This window comes from Silurus meridionalis, chromosome 11 (genome assembly GCF_014805685.1).
Source record: "Silurus meridionalis isolate SWU-2019-XX chromosome 11, ASM1480568v1, whole genome shotgun sequence".
Classification (NCBI taxonomy): Eukaryota; Metazoa; Chordata; class Actinopteri; order Siluriformes; family Siluridae; genus Silurus; species Silurus meridionalis.
Window position 1 is genome coordinate 272,501 of NC_060894.1, and position 17,500 is coordinate 290,000.

Consider the following 17,500-nt stretch of genomic DNA (forward strand, 5'->3'; position numbering starts at 1 on the left):
GTGTTTTTTGGGGGTTCTAAATGAAAAAAACAGCATGCAGTGATGTAGTTCTACTGTTCTGACTCAAATCCAGAGCAGAGTGAAATGTAATAAACCCACAAGATGGAACGATAGAAAGACATCAGTGAAATGTGCAGTACTGCGATGGTGTGTGGGTGGTGTGTGTGTGTGAGAGAGAGAATGTGTGTGTGTGTGTGTGTGTGTGTGTGTGTGTGTGAGAAAGAGAATGTGTGTGCTTCTGTGTGTGTGTGTGTGTGTGTGTGTGTGTGTGTGTGTGTGTTGTGTGTGTGTGTGAGAGAATGAGTGTGTGTTTGTGTGTGTGTGAGAGAATGAGTGTGTGTTTGTGTGTGTGTGTGTTAGAATAAGTGTGTTTGTGTGTGTGTGTGAGAATAAGTGTGTGTGTGTGGTGTGTGTGTGTGTGTGTGTGTGTGTGAGAGAATAAGTGTGTGTGTGTGTGTGTGTGTGTGTGTGTGTGTGTGTGTGTGTGTTCCAGCAGGTAGGTGTGTCCCCTCTCAGTGCTGCTCTTCGTCCCCTCCTGCCCTCGTCTCAGTTTAACCCTGTAATTACTGATTGAAACCAGGTGCTCATTAGGACTTTTCCCGTCCTGTTGGAGCTCTAGACAGCTTGTGACCTTTGACCCCACTGTCCTACACATCCAGCTGTTTCAGAGTCAGAGAAAATCCTGCTGGTTAACAGTCTGAGTCAGACAGACGTCTGAGCTTGTTCTGGCTTTGAGTGTGAGTGGCGAGGTGGGGGGTGTGTGTGTCATTTTGTGCGTGGTGGTGGGGCAGTTTGATTGGCAGGACTGTGACCGGTCTCTGACTCCACTCCGCTGTGTTTCCCTCCTTTTCTAGCTTTGGAATGAACCATGATGGAATTGGGAACGCCTGCGGGACAAAGGGGCATGAGACGGCCAAGCTGATGGCGGCGCACATCACAGCCAACACCAACCCGTTCTCCTGGTCCACCTGCAGCAAGGACTACATCACCAGCTTCCTGGAGTAAGTTCAGGAACCTTCTTCTCCATGATTCCAAAACTGAGCTGGTAACAGCAAAGATTCTCAAGGTACACGTCTCACTAATCTACCCACCCCTCTATACTACATACCGCCCATACTACACGTCTCACTAATCTACCCTCCCCTCTATACTACATACCCCCCATACTACACGTCTCACTAATCTACCCACCCTCTATACTACATACCCCCATACTACACATCTCACTAATCTACCCTCCCTCTATACTACATACCCCCATACTACATCTCACTAATCTACCCACCCTCTATACTACATACCCCCATACTACACGTCTCACTAATCTACCCTCCTCTATACTACATACACCCAATACTACACGTCTCACTAATCTACCCACCTCTATACTACATACCGCCCATACTACGTCTCACTAATCTACCCTCCCTCTATACTACATACACCCAATACTACACGTCTCACTAATCTACCCTCCCTCTATACTACACATCTCACTAATCTACCTCCCTCTACTACATACCCCCATACTACACGTCTCACTAATCTACCCACCTCTATACTACATACCGCCCATACTACACGCCTCACTAATCTACCTCCCTCTACTACATACCCCCATACTACACATCTCACTAATCTACCCTCCCTCTATACTACATACCCCCATACTACACGCCTCACTAATCTACCCCCTCTATACTACATACCGCCCATACTACACGCTCACTAATCTACCCACCTCTATACTACATACACCCCATACTACACGCCTCACTAATCTACCCACCCTCTATACTACATACCCCCATACTACACGCCTCACTAATCTATCCTCCTCTATACTACATACCCCCATACTACACGCCTCACTAATCTACCCTCCCCATACTACATCTCACTAATCTATCCTCCTCTATACTACATACCCCCATACTACACGTCTCACTAATCTACCCACCTCTATACTACATACCCCCATACTACACGTCTCACTAATCTATCCTCCCTCTATACATACACCCCATACTACATACCCCCATACTACACGCCTCACTAATCTACCCACCCTCTATACTACATACCCCCATACTACACATCTCACTAATCTACCCTCCCTCTATACTACATACACCCCATACTACACGTCTCACTAATCTACCTCCCTCTATACTACATACCCCCATACTACACGCCTCACTAATCTACCCTCCCTCTATACTACATACCCCCATACTACACGCCTCACTAATCTACCCTCCCCCATACTACACGCCTCACTAATCTACCCTCCCTCTATACTACATACCCCCATACTACACCGTCTCACTAATCTACCCTCCTCTATACTACATACCCCCATACTACACGTCCTCACTAATCTACCCTCCCTCTATACATACACCCCATACTACACGCCCCACTAATCTACCCTCCCTCTATACATACACCCCATACTACCGTCTCACTAATCTACCCACCCTCTACTACATACCCCCATACTACACGTCTCACTAATCTACCCTCCTCTATACTACATACCCCCATACTACACGTCTCACTAATCTACCCACCCTCTATACTACATACCCCCATACTACACGCCTCACTAATCTACCTCCCTCTATACTACATACACCCCATACTACACGTCTCACTAATCTACCCACCCTCTATACTACATACCCCCATACTACACGTCTCACTAATCTACCTCCCTCTATACTACATACCCCCATACTACACATCTCACTAATCTACCTCCCTCTATACTACATACCCCCATACACGTCTCACTAATCTACCTCCCTCTATACTACATACCCCCATACTACATCTCACTAATCTACCCTCCCTCTATACTACATACCCCCATACTACACGTCTCACTAATCTACCCACCCCTCTATACTACATACCCCCATACTACACGTCTCACTAATCTACCCTCCCTCTATACTACATACCCCCATACTACACGTCTCACTAATCTACCTCCCTCTATACTACATACCCCCCATACTACACGTCTCACTAATCTACCTCCCTCTATACTACATACCCCCATACTACACGCCTCACTAATCTACCCACCCCTCTATACTACATACACCCCATACTACACGCTCTCACTAATCTACCACCCCTCTATACTACATACCCCCATACTACACGCTCACTAATCTACCCTCCCTCTACTACATACCCCCATACTACATCTCACTAATCTACCCACCCCTCTATACTACATACCCCCATACTACACGCCTCACTAATCTACCCACCCCTCTATACTACATACCCCCATACTACACGTCTCACTAATCTACCCTCCCTCTATACTACATACCCCCCATACTACACGCCTCACTAATCTACCCTCCTCTATACTACATACCCCCAATACTACACGCCTCACTAATCTACCCACCCCTCTATACTACATACCCCCATACTACACCGTCTCACTAATCTACCCACCCCTCTATACTACATACCCCCATACTACACGTCTCACTAATCTACCCTCCCCTATACTACATACCCCCATACTACATACCCCCATACTACCGCCTCACTAATCTACCCTCCCTCTATACTACATACACCCCATACTACCGTCTCACTAATCTACCCACCCCTCTATACTACATACCCCCATACTACACGCCTCACTAATCTACCCTCCCTCTATACTACATACCCCCATACTACACGTCTCACTAATCTACCCTCCCTCTATACTACATACCCCCATACTACACGCCCCACTAATCTACCCTCCCTCTATACTACATACCCCCATACTACACGTCTCACTAATCTACCCTCTATACTACATACCCCCATACTACACGCCTCACTAATCTACCCACCCCTCTATACTACATACCCCCATACTACACGCCTCACTAATCTACCCACCTCTATACTACATACCCCCATACTACACGCCTCACTAATCTACCCACCCCTCTATACTACATACCCCCATACTACACGCTCTCACTAATCTACCCTCTATACTACATACCCCCATACTACACGTCTCACTAATCTACCCACCCCTCTATACTACATACCCCCATACTACACGCCTCACTAATCTACCCACCCCTCTATACTACATACCCCCATACTACACGTCTCACTAATCTACCCTCCCTCTATACTACATACCCCCATACTACACGCCTCACTAATCTACCCTCCCTCTATACTACATACCCCCATACTACACGCCTCACTAATCTACCTCCCTCTATACTACATACACCCCATACTACGTCTCACTAATCTACCCTCCCTCTATACTACATACCCCCATACTACACGCCCCACTAATCTACCCACCCCTCTATACTACATACCCCCCATACTACACGCCTCACTAATCTACCTCCCTCTATACTACATACCCCACATACTACACGCCTCACTAATCTACCCTCCCCTATACTACATACCCCCATACTACCGCCTCACTAATCTACCCTCCCTCTATACTACATACCCCCATACTACACGTCTCACTAATCTACCCACCCCTCTATACTACATACCCCCATACTACACGTCTCACTAATCTACCTCCCTCTATACTACATACCCCCATACTACACGTCTCACTAATCTACCCACCCCTCTATACTACATACCCCCATACTACACGCCTCACTAATCTACCCTCCCTCTATACATACACCCCATATTACCGTCTCACTAATCTACCCTCCCTCTATACTACATACCCCCATACTACACGCCCCACTAATCTACCCTCCCTCTATACTACATACCCCCATACTACACGCCTCACTAATCTACCCACCTCTATACTACATACCCCCATACTACACGCTCTCACTAATCTACCCACCTCTATACTACATACCCCCATACTACACGCCTCACTAATCTACCCTCCCTCTATACTACATACCCCCATACTACACGTCCTCACTAATCTACCCTCCCCCATACTACATACCCCCATACTACACGCTCTCACTAATCTACCTCCTCTATACTACATACCCCCATATTACACGCCTCACTAATCTACCCTCCCCTATACTACATACCCCCATACTACACGTCTCACTAATCTACCCTCCCTCTATACTACATACCCCCATACTACACGTCTCACTAATCTACCCTCCTCTATACTACATACCCCCATATTACACGTCTCACTAATCTACCCTCCCTCTATACTACATACCCCCATACTACACGCCTCACTAATCTACCCACCTCTATACTACATACCCCCATACTACACGTCTCACTAATCTACCCTCCCTCATACTACATACCCCTATACTACACGTCTCACTAATCTACCCTCCCCTATACTACATACCCCACATACTACACGCCTCACTAATCTACCTCCCTCTATACTACATACCCCCATACTACACGCCTCACTAATCTACCCTCTATACTACATACCCCCATACTACACGCCTCACTAATCTACCCACCCCTCTATACTACATACCCCCATATTACACGTCTCACTAATCTACCTCCTCTATACTACATACCCCCATACTACACGTCTCACTAATCTACCCTCCCTCATACTACATACCCCCATATTACACGCCTCACTAATCTACCCTCCCTCTATACTACATACCCCCATACTACACGTCTCACTAATCTACCCTCCCTCTATACTACATACCCCCATACTACACGCCCCACTAATCTACCCTCCCTCTATACTACATACCCCCATACTACACGCCTCACTTATCTACCCTCCTCTATACTACATACCCCCATACTACACGTCTCACTAATCTACCCACCCCTCTATACTACATACCCCCAATACTACACGCCTCACTAATCTACCCACCCCTCTATACTACATACCCCCATACTACACGTCTCACTAATCTACCCACCCCTCTATACTACATACCCCCATACTACACCTCACACTAATCTACCCACCCCTCTATACTACATACCCCCATATTACACGCCTCACTAATCTACCCTCCCTCTATACTACATACCCCCATACTACACGTCTCACTAATCTACCCACCCCTCTATACCACATACCCCCATATTACCGTCTCACTAATCTACCCTCCTCTATACTACATACCCCCATATTACACGCCTCACTAATCTACCCTCCCTCATACTACATACCCCCATATTACACGTCTCACTAATCTACCCTCCCCCATACTACATACCCCCATACTACACGTCTCACTAATCTACCTCCCTCTATACTACATACCCCCTATACTACACGCCTCACTTATCTACCTCCCTCTATACTACATACCCCCAATACTACACGTCTCACTAATCTACCCTCCCTCATACTACATACCCCCATACTACACGCTCTCACTAATCTACCCACCCCTCTATACTACATACCCCCATATTACACGTCTCACTAATCTACCTCCCTCTATACTACATACCCCCATATTACACGTCTCACTAATCTACCCTCCTCTATACTACATACCCCCATATTACACGTCTCACTAATCTACCCTCCCTCTATACTACATACCCCCATACTACACGCCTCACTAATCTACCCTCCCTCATACTACATACCCCCTATACTACACGCCTCACTTATCTACCTCCCTCTATACTACATACCCCCATACTACACGTCTCACTAATCTACCCTCCCCTCTATACTACATACCCCCATACTACACGTCTCACTAATCTACCCACCCCTCTATACTACATACACCCCATACTACCGTCTCACTAATCTACCCACCCCTCTATACTACATACACCCCATACTACACGCTCACTAATCTACCCACCCCTCTATACTACATACCGCCCATACTACACGTCTCACTAATCTACCTCCTCTATACTACATACACCCCATACTACACGTCTCACTAATCTACCCTCCCTCTATACTACATACACCCCATACTACACGTCTCACTAATCTCCCTCCCCTCTATACTACATACCCCCCATACTACACGTCTCACTAATCTACCCTCCCCTCTATACTACATACACCCAATACTACACGTCTCACTAATCTACCCACCCCTCTATACTACATACCCCCCATACTACACGTCTCACTAATCTACCCACCCCTCTATACTACATACCCCCCATACTACACGTCTCACTAATCTACCCTCCCCTCTATACTACATACACCCAATACTACACGTCTCACTAATCTACCCTCCCCTCTATACTACATACCCCCCATACTACATGTCTCACTTATCTACACATAGACGTATATGATATATATCTCTATAATATTCATCCCCCTAACTATGAAATCTGCAATATAGAGAGTTTATAAACCCAAGGAATCATTTCTAAAGATTTTACAGGAGATCATCATTCTGCAGCTGTGTATATTTTATATCCGTCTCATCTATCGCTCATCTGTGATCAGAACGTTTCTCGTTTCTTTCTCACTCTTCATCTATCAGATTTTGGAACTGCCATTGTGTCTCCTTGCCAAATAAACAGTTTTTTCTTAACACTGTGTTATTCTATGGAAGCGTCCAGACAGACAGTGGTACGGAACTGGCCGCTAATGGACGTCTGGGTTACAGTTTTTGATGAAAACATTTCTCTCAGCCAGGTTTTGTCTCTTTGTATTACACCAGATATCCAGCGGCTCTCGTCTGGGAGGAAGTTTTGTTGACATTTCTTCTAATCGTTTCTATTTTTAAGATGAATATTTTTTCTTCCTCTAAAGCAGTAAATGGAGAGGTCTGTGTTGGTACGCTAAGAATCCGAGGGGGCTAGAGCCAGGATTGTGTTTCTCCCAGCAGAGGGGATCGTGTGGAAGCCAAAGTAAAGGATTATTCCACCAAACAACATGGAACAAAAAAAGGAAGGGATGTAACTGAATACAGCGTCGCTCGTTCCCCCCATCGCCCCGGGAAAAGTGTGTGTGTGTTTCTTTCCTTTCCGATATATTTGGTTTAGTTTTGAATTAGATTAGCCTCCAATATTCTAGTGGGAAGCCAAAGATCCCTGTTTCAGCCGAAGCTTCCTCTGGCACATTAAACAGAAACCAGATTCCTGAGCTTGGTGCTGTTTGTTGCTGTCGTGTTTCACTGCTCGTTTTTTCCCTCCACACTCCTGATCGTAGCTCTTCACCTCATCCGTGTTGGTGTTAATGTGAAGCTGAGCTTTATTTTGTCGTGAACAGATACAGATACAAGCAACATCACTACTCTGCTTCCTAATAAATGTTAGAGTTTGCCCACAAATTCCTCCCAGACACATCTCGGAGATGTTCATCGTCAGGCTTCAGGATAATCAGAACCTAATGAAACATCTGTTTCGTGGCCTTCTCCATGTCCATGCTTCGTCCCCCCCCCCCTTTATCTTGGAGCAGCAGACGCAGCAGTTCCACCCCCTGTGAGAGGATCTTCAGAGCATCCATATTTCTCTCTGACTGAACAGACTAAACACTCCACGGCCTTTTTTCTTCCCTTACATCCTATCTTTCACTCCTTACTTCACCGGTTCTTCAAAGGCTTTGATGCGAGGCCAAGAGCACCATATAAGCCTAAACGTCTGGGTTTTACGGATGCTGTCTGTCATTGTGCATGCTCAGCTTTATATTTCTCACGCTCTAGTTTTACATTTCTCTCCCTTTTGCGTGTTTTGAGATGATTGTTTTTGACACTGTCTGAAAACTGAATTCTGTCCAAGAGCCAGTCCTATTGTAGGTTTGTACTTTGACAGCTCAGGTCGGGGAACGTGTCTGGATAACGAGCCTCTGAAGCGGGACTTCCTGTACCCCACCGTGGCTCCGGGGCAGGTGTACGATGCTGATGAGCAGTGTCGCTTTCAGTACGGCGCCTCCTCCAGACAGTGCAAATACGGGGTAAGAAGAACGCAGTGCACTTTCACTTCACCTTTCTTAAATCTCACAGAACTCGTATTCATTGTCCTTCTGAGTTGTTAATTAACACTTTCACAGCTGGAGTTGGATTTGAGGAAGGAATCTTCTTCAAAAAAATTGTTTTAAATCAGAAGCTGCACTGGAGTTCACTGCAAATAATTCATAATTAATTATTAATAATAATGAGTTAATTAATAAGGAAATAAATGTTTATTTGTCTCATCAGTGAACAATTGAACTCATTACATTCCATAACGTTACTGACAAAATATACAAACTGAGAAAAAGTATGACGTGTTTTTCACGACTCTGTAAAGAAATGAAATGTAAGACGAGTAAAACACTCGAGGACGTGCGGTAACAGGAGTCACAAGTTTCACAAACACGTTATAAGCTTGCAGTGAACGTAAACCTGAAGCTCAGAAGAAATAAAAAAAAGCTCAGACAATGTGCATTAGGTGAAAAGGCCTAGAAATATGAGAGAGAGAGAATATGAGACAACAAGAGAAGATATGAGAAAAAAGATGATATATAATTAAGTGGTATTTAAAAACAATAAATAAGGAAAATAACCAACTTCAGGTTGATACCAGTGTCTTTTAATGTTCATGACTTTCTGTTGATCACTGATGTTATAGCAGCTATAATACACTCGTTCCCTCACCATCCTCTCTCTCTCTCTCTCTCTCTCTCTCTCTCTCTCTCTCTCTCTCTCTCTTGTGGTTAATAAGATATAAAATAAATCAGTTTGTTCCTTCACGTTGAGGAGAGGTCTGATGTTTGGAGATTTCCTCCTGCATCCTTTGAGGATGTTGTTGCGTGACTGCTGGATGATGGTCAGGGGTCAGGAGACACTTTTATATTAATACTTTTAAAATAAATGATTTGAGAAGATTTTGGAGTGAAATGTTGCACATGAAGAGAAAGAGAAAGTTTGAAAAGGCGTCTCAGCAGTTTTGCTTCTCCTTTCCCTCTGATTTTGGATGAAAGATCTTGAGTACTTCAGAAAGCTCTACTCAGAGAACCAGGCTGATGGTTAAAGCTCTTGGAAGGGACGCAATGCCAAACGACAAGCTCTTATTTTTACTGCTGACCCAAAAGGGACCGGCTGGAGGACGCTGATGTGTTCCCCAGGCTGGTCTACAGCTGAAAAACTCTCCTGTGATGCTGGAGTGAAAGTCTTGTAAACGTATATCACGTTCATTAAGAAGCATCAGTGCCTCTTTTGAACAGCTGTTTCTCAGATCGGTCTCAAAACAGTCCAGACGTTGACCATATTTTCACTTCTGCATGGATGTCTGGATCTGTTATCATCTCACTGTGAGCAGATGATGGAGCAGACAAAAGCCTGATATACTGGAGTGAGCTCCATATCTGCTGAGATGATCTGGTAGCAGAAGAGACTTTAACTTCCTTCTACGATAAAATATAAAAGACTGTGTGGTACAGTGCGTCTCATACTGATGTGGAAAGTCTGGAACTGAACTCTTTACTGAAAAAAAGTCAGTTTATTTGAACACCACGGAGCTGCTGGAGTTTTGGATTGTGATCGATCAGGAGGAGTTGATTTATAATGTGCTCTGATTCACTCTGTTACAGTTTCTATAGCAACAGGGATGTTTGAGGTGAAAAGAAATGTGTTTATAGAGCACGTATGAAGGAGTCTCCAGTGTCAGAGTTTACACCTCTCTTCAGGTTTCTCACTGACATGGAAAACTGCAAGTTCTGGAAGTTTTAACAAAAATATAGATTGGAAACAGCAAGAACTTTCTCTTGGGGAAACAGAATTAAGGAGGAAAAACAGAGGGAAGGATGGATGGATGGAGAGATGAATGATGTGGAGGTCATTAGATGCTCAGTGTTTAGTAGACATCATACTTTTGTCTCAGGTTTATTTATTGTTTTCAAATCATTTCTGCTGGAAGACAGAAACAGTGACATCAGAGGAGTGATGTCAATTCTGTGTGTGAGTCATTTTTACACGACTGCCGTCAAAACAAAGCCTGTAGCACTCAAGGTTTTGGCTTCGGGCTGTAAAACAAGTTTTCTTTGCCAGAGGAACAACTCGTTCTGTCAAAATCTCCCAGGTGTTAGTATTTCTACATCACGACCACGTGTGACCAGACGTAACAGATTGAAGGCGCTTCATCTGGATTTCACCTGAAAGTGTTTCCTGATTCTCAGATGATTTGGTGTAAAGTCTTTATTTTAAAGTCTTGGTGCAGAGACGTGCAGGTTTCCTGATTCCTCTCATGATTATTTTAAAAAATGATATTGTTTCCCAACTTATCAAGTGCAGGATCACAAAGTTTTATGAATTTAGGACACCAAACCAGGTTTATGTTTGAAGGATCTACACAAAACAAAAAAAAACACAGGCATGTAGTGTAGAAACCTGGAAAAGGATAAACCCTCCACTCCTCCCTGATGCTCCACTCCTCCTCACTCTACCTCAATCCTCCACTCCTCTCCACCTTTCACCACTCCTCAGTACTCCATCTCTCCTCACTCCTCCTTGATCCACCACTGCTCTTCATTCCCTCTCAATCTTCCATTCTCCTAAATTTTCCCACAATCCTTCATTCCTTCTAAATCTTCCCAAATCCTCCCCTCCTCCTAAATCCTTCACTTATCTTCTCTCATCAACTTTCTTCTAAATTCTCCAATCCTTCCCACTCCTCCTTAAACCTCCATTCCTCCTCAATCCTTCACTCTCTCTCAATTATTTACTCTGTTTCACCATGCAAGCCAATAAAGCCTGTAGTAGATGAACAAACAATTTGGTGCAGTGTTTTTCTTTTGCATATTCTTTAGGAATAAGGGAGATGTGCAGACCTGCAGTAACTACAGGGGAATAAAGTTGATCAGTCACACCATGAAGTTATGGGAAAGAGTAGTGGAAGCCATGCTGAGAGAAGAGGTGATCATCTGTGAGCAGCAGTATGGTTTCATGCTGAGGAAGAGCACCACAGATGCATTATTTGCTTTGAGAATGTTGATGGAGAAGTATAGAGAAGGTTAGAAGGAGTTGCATTGTGTATTTGTGGATTTAGAGAAAGCGTACGACAGGGTGGAGAGAGGAGTTGTGGTATTGTATGAGGAAGTCTGGTGTGTCAGAGAAGTATGTGAGGGTGGTGCAGGACATGTATGAGGACAGTGTGACAGCAGTGAAGTGTGCAGTAGGAACGACAGACTGGTTTAAGGTGGAGGTTGGACTGCATCAAGGATCGGCTCTGAGCCCTTTCCTGTTTGCAGTGGTGATGGACAGGTTGAAGGACGAGGTCAGACAGGAGTCTCCCTGGACTATGATGTTAGTGGATGATATTGTGATTTGTGGTGAGAGTAGAGGACAGAGAGAGAGAGAGAGAGAGATGTTTAATTCTTTATTGTATTCAGATAACCAAGGAACTCTTGGCTCTGACAAAGTGATTCAGTGACTTAGTGCCTCTATGACTCAGTATTTCAGTGATTAGTGACTGAGTGATTTTGTGATTTAGTGACTCGGTGCCTCAGTGATTCAGTGCCTCAGTGATTTAGTGATTCAGTACCTCAGTAAGTCAGTGACTATGTGCCTCAGTGATTCAGAGCCTCCGTGATTTAGTGACACAGTACCTCAATGATTCAGTGATTAAGTGATTCAGTGACTCAGTGCCTTAGTGATTCAGTATATCAGTGACTCGGTGCCTTAGTGATTCAGTATATCAGTGACTCAGTGGTTTGGTGACTCTGTGTCTCAGTGACTCAGTGATTTAGTGACTCAGTGATTTAGTGACTCAGTGATTAAGTGATTCAGTGACTCGGTGATACAGTGACTCATTGATTCAGTGCCTCAGTGATTCAGTGCCTTAGGGATTCAGTGCCTCAGTGATTCAGTGACTTGATACCTCAGTGATTCAGTGACTTGGTGCCTCAGTGATTCAGTGACTCAGTGTCTTAGTGACTCAGTGATTTTAGTGACTCAGTGACGTAGTGATTCAGTGACGTAGTGATTTAGTGACTCAGTGATTTAGTGCCTTAGGGATTCAGTGCCTCAGTGATTCCGTGACTCTGTGCCTCAGTGTTTCAGTAACTCAGTGATTTGGTGATTCAGGGACTCTGTGCCTCAGTGTTTCAGTGTTTCAGTGACTCAGTGATTTGGTGATTCAGGGACTCTGTGCCTCAGTGTTTCAGTGACTCAGTGATTCAGTGATTTGGTGATTCAGGGACTCTGTGCCTCAGTGTTTCAGTGACTCAGTGATTCAGTGATTTGGTGCCTCAGTGATTTAGTGACTCAGAGGGGTCAGAACTTGAACTCTGTAGTGTGAGTCATTGAAGAGTCAGCTGAAAGTGTTCTTCTCCTGGGTCTGATCCTAAATCAGGATAGAAAGCCAAAACACGGAGGAATAAATGGGTTTGTAGGATCAGTATGCGATTAGAAGGAGATAAAGAGGGTTTGTTTTGTCCTCCATCTCCTGCATGTGTCTGTAATGTTTGGAGATTTGGACTAGAGTTCCATCATGAATTTACTAAAGAAGAAATCTCAAGGCTGATGCTGGAATGACACTCTGGCATGCAGTGGAACAGTGTGTGTGTGTGTGTGTGTGTGTGTGTGTGTGTGTTTGATATATCAGTGTTTTCTGACCAACTTGCTTTTGCCTTCTTTCCTAGGAAGTGTGTAGAGAGCTGTGGTGCCTTAGCAAAAGTAACCGCTGTGTCACGAACAGTATTCCAGCTGCAGAAGGGACGCTGTGTCAAACCGGCAGCATCGAAAAGGGGGTGAGTCAAAACACAACCATACAGCAACAGCAGCATCAGCTCTGAAAACTCTCAACTTCTCCATCATCTTCACAACACAGGAGTGGATTTTTCTTTATCTTTTAGTGGCAATAATGTAACTGGTTTCTGACATTAATGTAACTATAAATGGATAAAAAGATAATACCTGAGGTATAAAGGCGGCTCCGCTTCATCACACCACCTACAGCTTGTTTGAAACGTAAACTTTAGGTCCCGCCTCTTGTAAAGTTCCTTTAAGGCCACACCCCTTAAACCTTGGCACAGGAGGCGGAGCCCCCGGTGGTTTGATCCTGGATGCTGATTGGATGTTGGGAGTTTTTGAAGTGAGCAGGAAGGTGATGTAATGGATATAGAGAGCGTTAGGAACACGACGTACACGCAGCAGATATTTTTCATTTTAAATGGAAGTGTTTGAATCTGCTTCCTGTTCAAGACATTTTTGGTTTCTCATCTTTGTAAATTCACATCATTGAATTCAGAAATATTTTGCCACCTGATGATAAACGGATTTTCCTGAAATTCCTGAGTGTGGATTTGGCGTGATGTTTGGAGGCAGTGGGAACGAGCTCAGGTTAAAGACGGGTTTAATAAAGATTACGCTCTGCATTGTTGATGGTTGAAGAGGAAGAATAAGAGAGGGTCATGAGCTGTCATCCTTCATTACCGTTACCCTACTGGAGCTATTCACCGTCCCGGACTAGCAAAGCGGCCCGGCTCGAAACACTCATTCATCCAGCCAGTGTATGAACTTACATCTGGCTCAGGACACACTGGGGAAGATCAGCTGTTTCTGCCTGTGATGTGACGTGGAGGGGGTGAAGAATTCACTCAGGATCATCAGCTTCTGAAATCTAGAAACACACACACACACACATATTACTTGTTTATGGATTTTTTAGATCATCATCAGTGATCATCACACTGAACACTATCTCTCTCTTGTTAATGCTCTTCATGAAGGCACAATGTGAGATCCTGGATGATAAAGACACAGCCTCGTTTCTCACTATGTTTCTTGTCTAGTCTAAGAGATAGAGAGAATGAGAGAGAGATTGTTAACCCACTGACCAAGATGTTCCTCGGGACTTGTTCGCCTTGTTCTCCTGACCATAACGTGGATTAACTTAGAAGTGTTGGAGATCTGAAAGATTCTGTTCAGACTTACTGTGTATAAACCTTCTCAGTGTGGCTGAGGAGTTTATGAGATCCAGGTCAATTTAACAACAAAAAAAAAAAAAGTAACATAAGTGGAGAGGAGATGATGTGATTGGACCAACATATTCTGATGGTAGTTCAGTGATTAAGATGTTGGACATCTGATCAGCAGGTCATGAGTTCAAATCCACCGTTAAACACAAATAAAACTGCACTGAATCCAGTTGGGTTTAAACTCTGTGTGTGTGTGTGTGTGTGTGTGTGTGTGTGTATCAGTGGTGTTTCCAGGGTGAGTGTGTGGCGTTTGGGACGTGGCCACACAGTGTGGATGGAGGCTGGGGGCCGTGGACACAGTGGGGCGAGTGCAGCCGTACATGCGGCGGTGGAGTTTCCTCATCCAGGCGTCACTGTGACAGTCCAGCGTAAGTAGGCAAAGTAAGAGTCAGGGGAGGAGAACATCATCATCATCACCATCATCTTCATCACTACAGCACAGATCACCATCACTCACATCACTGTGATTGGTCAGAAGGTGATTAGTTCTCTATAACAGCAGCTCTGAGAGTCATATCAATACCCTCGCTCTGATCCGTGATGGTTTCCATAGTAACGACATTAGAATTAGATGGTTATTAAACGTTTATCGAAGGCGTCTCCAGTGTCAGTGTAGTAGTATTAATATTAACTGTGGGGAAAAAAAAGGCAGATTCTTGGTCACATGATCTCAGAGTTCCATCAGCACATGAAGGTTTGTGGTTTGCCTCAGTTCACTTTGAAACTGAAACTGGAAACCTGAAATCTGAACCAAGAAGACATAGGAGTGTTATTCATCCAAATTTGGTCCCATCAGTGCAGGTCAAAGTGTCTGAGTGTGTTTGGAGAAGAACATGTCCTGGTGGTCAGCACAACCCAGAACCCAAACTGCAGTGTCTGCATTTCTGCAAATAAAAAAGTCCTTCTGAAGATTTATTTGTGGTGTTAAACCAGAGCGGAACACAAATGAGAAGATGAGGAGATTACTAAAGCTCACGTCTCCTCACTGGTCAGTTCGAGTTTGTTCCTGTTCCCAGTGTAGATGTTTATATCTGTAGGTATAGTAAACCTGCTGTGCATGTGTAGTGTTTCTGCTCTGAAATCCACCCAGAGGAGTCTGGAGAACATTTCCTTCATGAAATTGACGCCGTTTCCCGTATCTAACGTCTTCACCGTTACTTCATTGATGAGAAGAGCGTCTTTGAAGGAAGCAGAAGTTTCTACATAAACAGCGGTGGAAATATTTACGTCTCTGCAGATTTACAGTGTTTTTTTTGAGAGTGATCGACTTGCGTGCCATGCAGTGCTCTCAGATTTCCTCCTGATGCCCAACACCAGGTCTAACCTCATTACTCGCTGTAACTGTAGCGTCACTTTTCCGAGAACACCGCTCTGTTTCTCAGACCTTCAGCTCCGTCAGCGTCATCCATGAGTGGAATCTGATGCTCCGTCTCAAATCATTTACGCACTTCTGATGTTTGACAAACAGCAGTGCTTTTACATAAAACCCAGTGCTGTCACACACTCGTACTGAGCAACAGGATGCGGTCTGCTGGTATCATCACCATGAAGGAAACTTTCCTGTTATGATGTGCTCCTCCACTCTTCTGGGAAGGATCTCCACTAGATGTTTTGGTGTGGCTGTGAGGATTAGTGATCATTTAGCTACAAGAGCATTAGTGAGATAAGACACTGATGTTCATGAGGAGCTCTGGGGTTCAGTCAGTGTTCAGTGGGGTTGAAGAGGTCAGAGACACTCGAGTTCTCCCACTCCAACCTTCTGACCAACAACCTTTGTGTTCATGGTGCTTGCATCATCATGCTGGAACAGTGTTTGCGAATTAGTTCTCATGGAATCTGGAATGCTACAGCGTACAGAGGTGCTTTCTACACTGGTGTTCTTTCTGCTGTGCAGGAGAACGGTGTGATGGCCAGGGGTGCACATACTTTTAGTCATATAGTGTATATGGCATTTTCCAAAACAATCATCCGTCACAGATCACAAAATCCCGGAGGTGAACAGCAGTTTAGCAGCTGGATACGCCTTCCTGATGATAGATCTCTGGGATGTGACCATGCCCTCCCCTGGTGAGCTGAAAAAAATGTTGAACCACTCCATTACATGACCACGTGACCACACCCAGGTTTGGAGCTGAGCTGCACTGGGTTTAGAAGCTCAGCAGTTTTAGAAATAGAAGTTGTTGTTGATGTTTTGTGAAAAATGCAACTTAACCCCACAGAAAGCATCTGGCCTGAGCTGCGAGATCTGCTAAGCCACTTTCAGCTGTAATAAAATCCTGAATGCTTGAGTGCTGAATGTTCTCCGTTCTCCCCCTTGAGAGCTCCTCAGGACAGACTTTTATTCTGTGCCTGAAGCAGCATCCTGACCGTGATCCATCTCCATCCAAAGCCAGTGAGATGTTATCTGGTTCCAGCTGGACAGGTCTGATGGAGAAGTCGAATGATCTGGTCAGTGATGTGATTTGACCATCTGAATGGGTTCTGCTCATCCATCACTGCGTTTTGTCCCTCTGTCAGGGTTCTCCATACAGATTTAGGTTCTCGAAGAATACATTTTATCCTCACACAAAGGCAGTGCAGATGTTTTCTGCTGTT

The 17,500-nt window shown here is 44.6% G+C and overlaps 1 protein-coding gene across 3 annotated transcripts in view; it reads left to right on the forward strand.

The window, feature by feature from the left end:
- adamts6 (ADAM metallopeptidase with thrombospondin type 1 motif, 6) overlaps positions 1-17,500 on the forward strand; it is a 76,664-nt gene that overhangs the window by 29,548 nt on the left and 29,616 nt on the right. For all 3 annotated transcript variants that reach the window (XM_046861356.1, XM_046861357.1, XM_046861358.1), the window contains 4 exons: positions 855-1,001; positions 8,761-8,902; positions 13,568-13,675; positions 15,128-15,273. In XM_046861356.1, the coding sequence (XP_046717312.1) occupies positions 855-1,001; positions 8,761-8,902; positions 13,568-13,675; positions 15,128-15,273 (543 nt within the window). The remainder of the gene's footprint in view (positions 1-854; positions 1,002-8,760; positions 8,903-13,567; positions 13,676-15,127; positions 15,274-17,500) is intronic.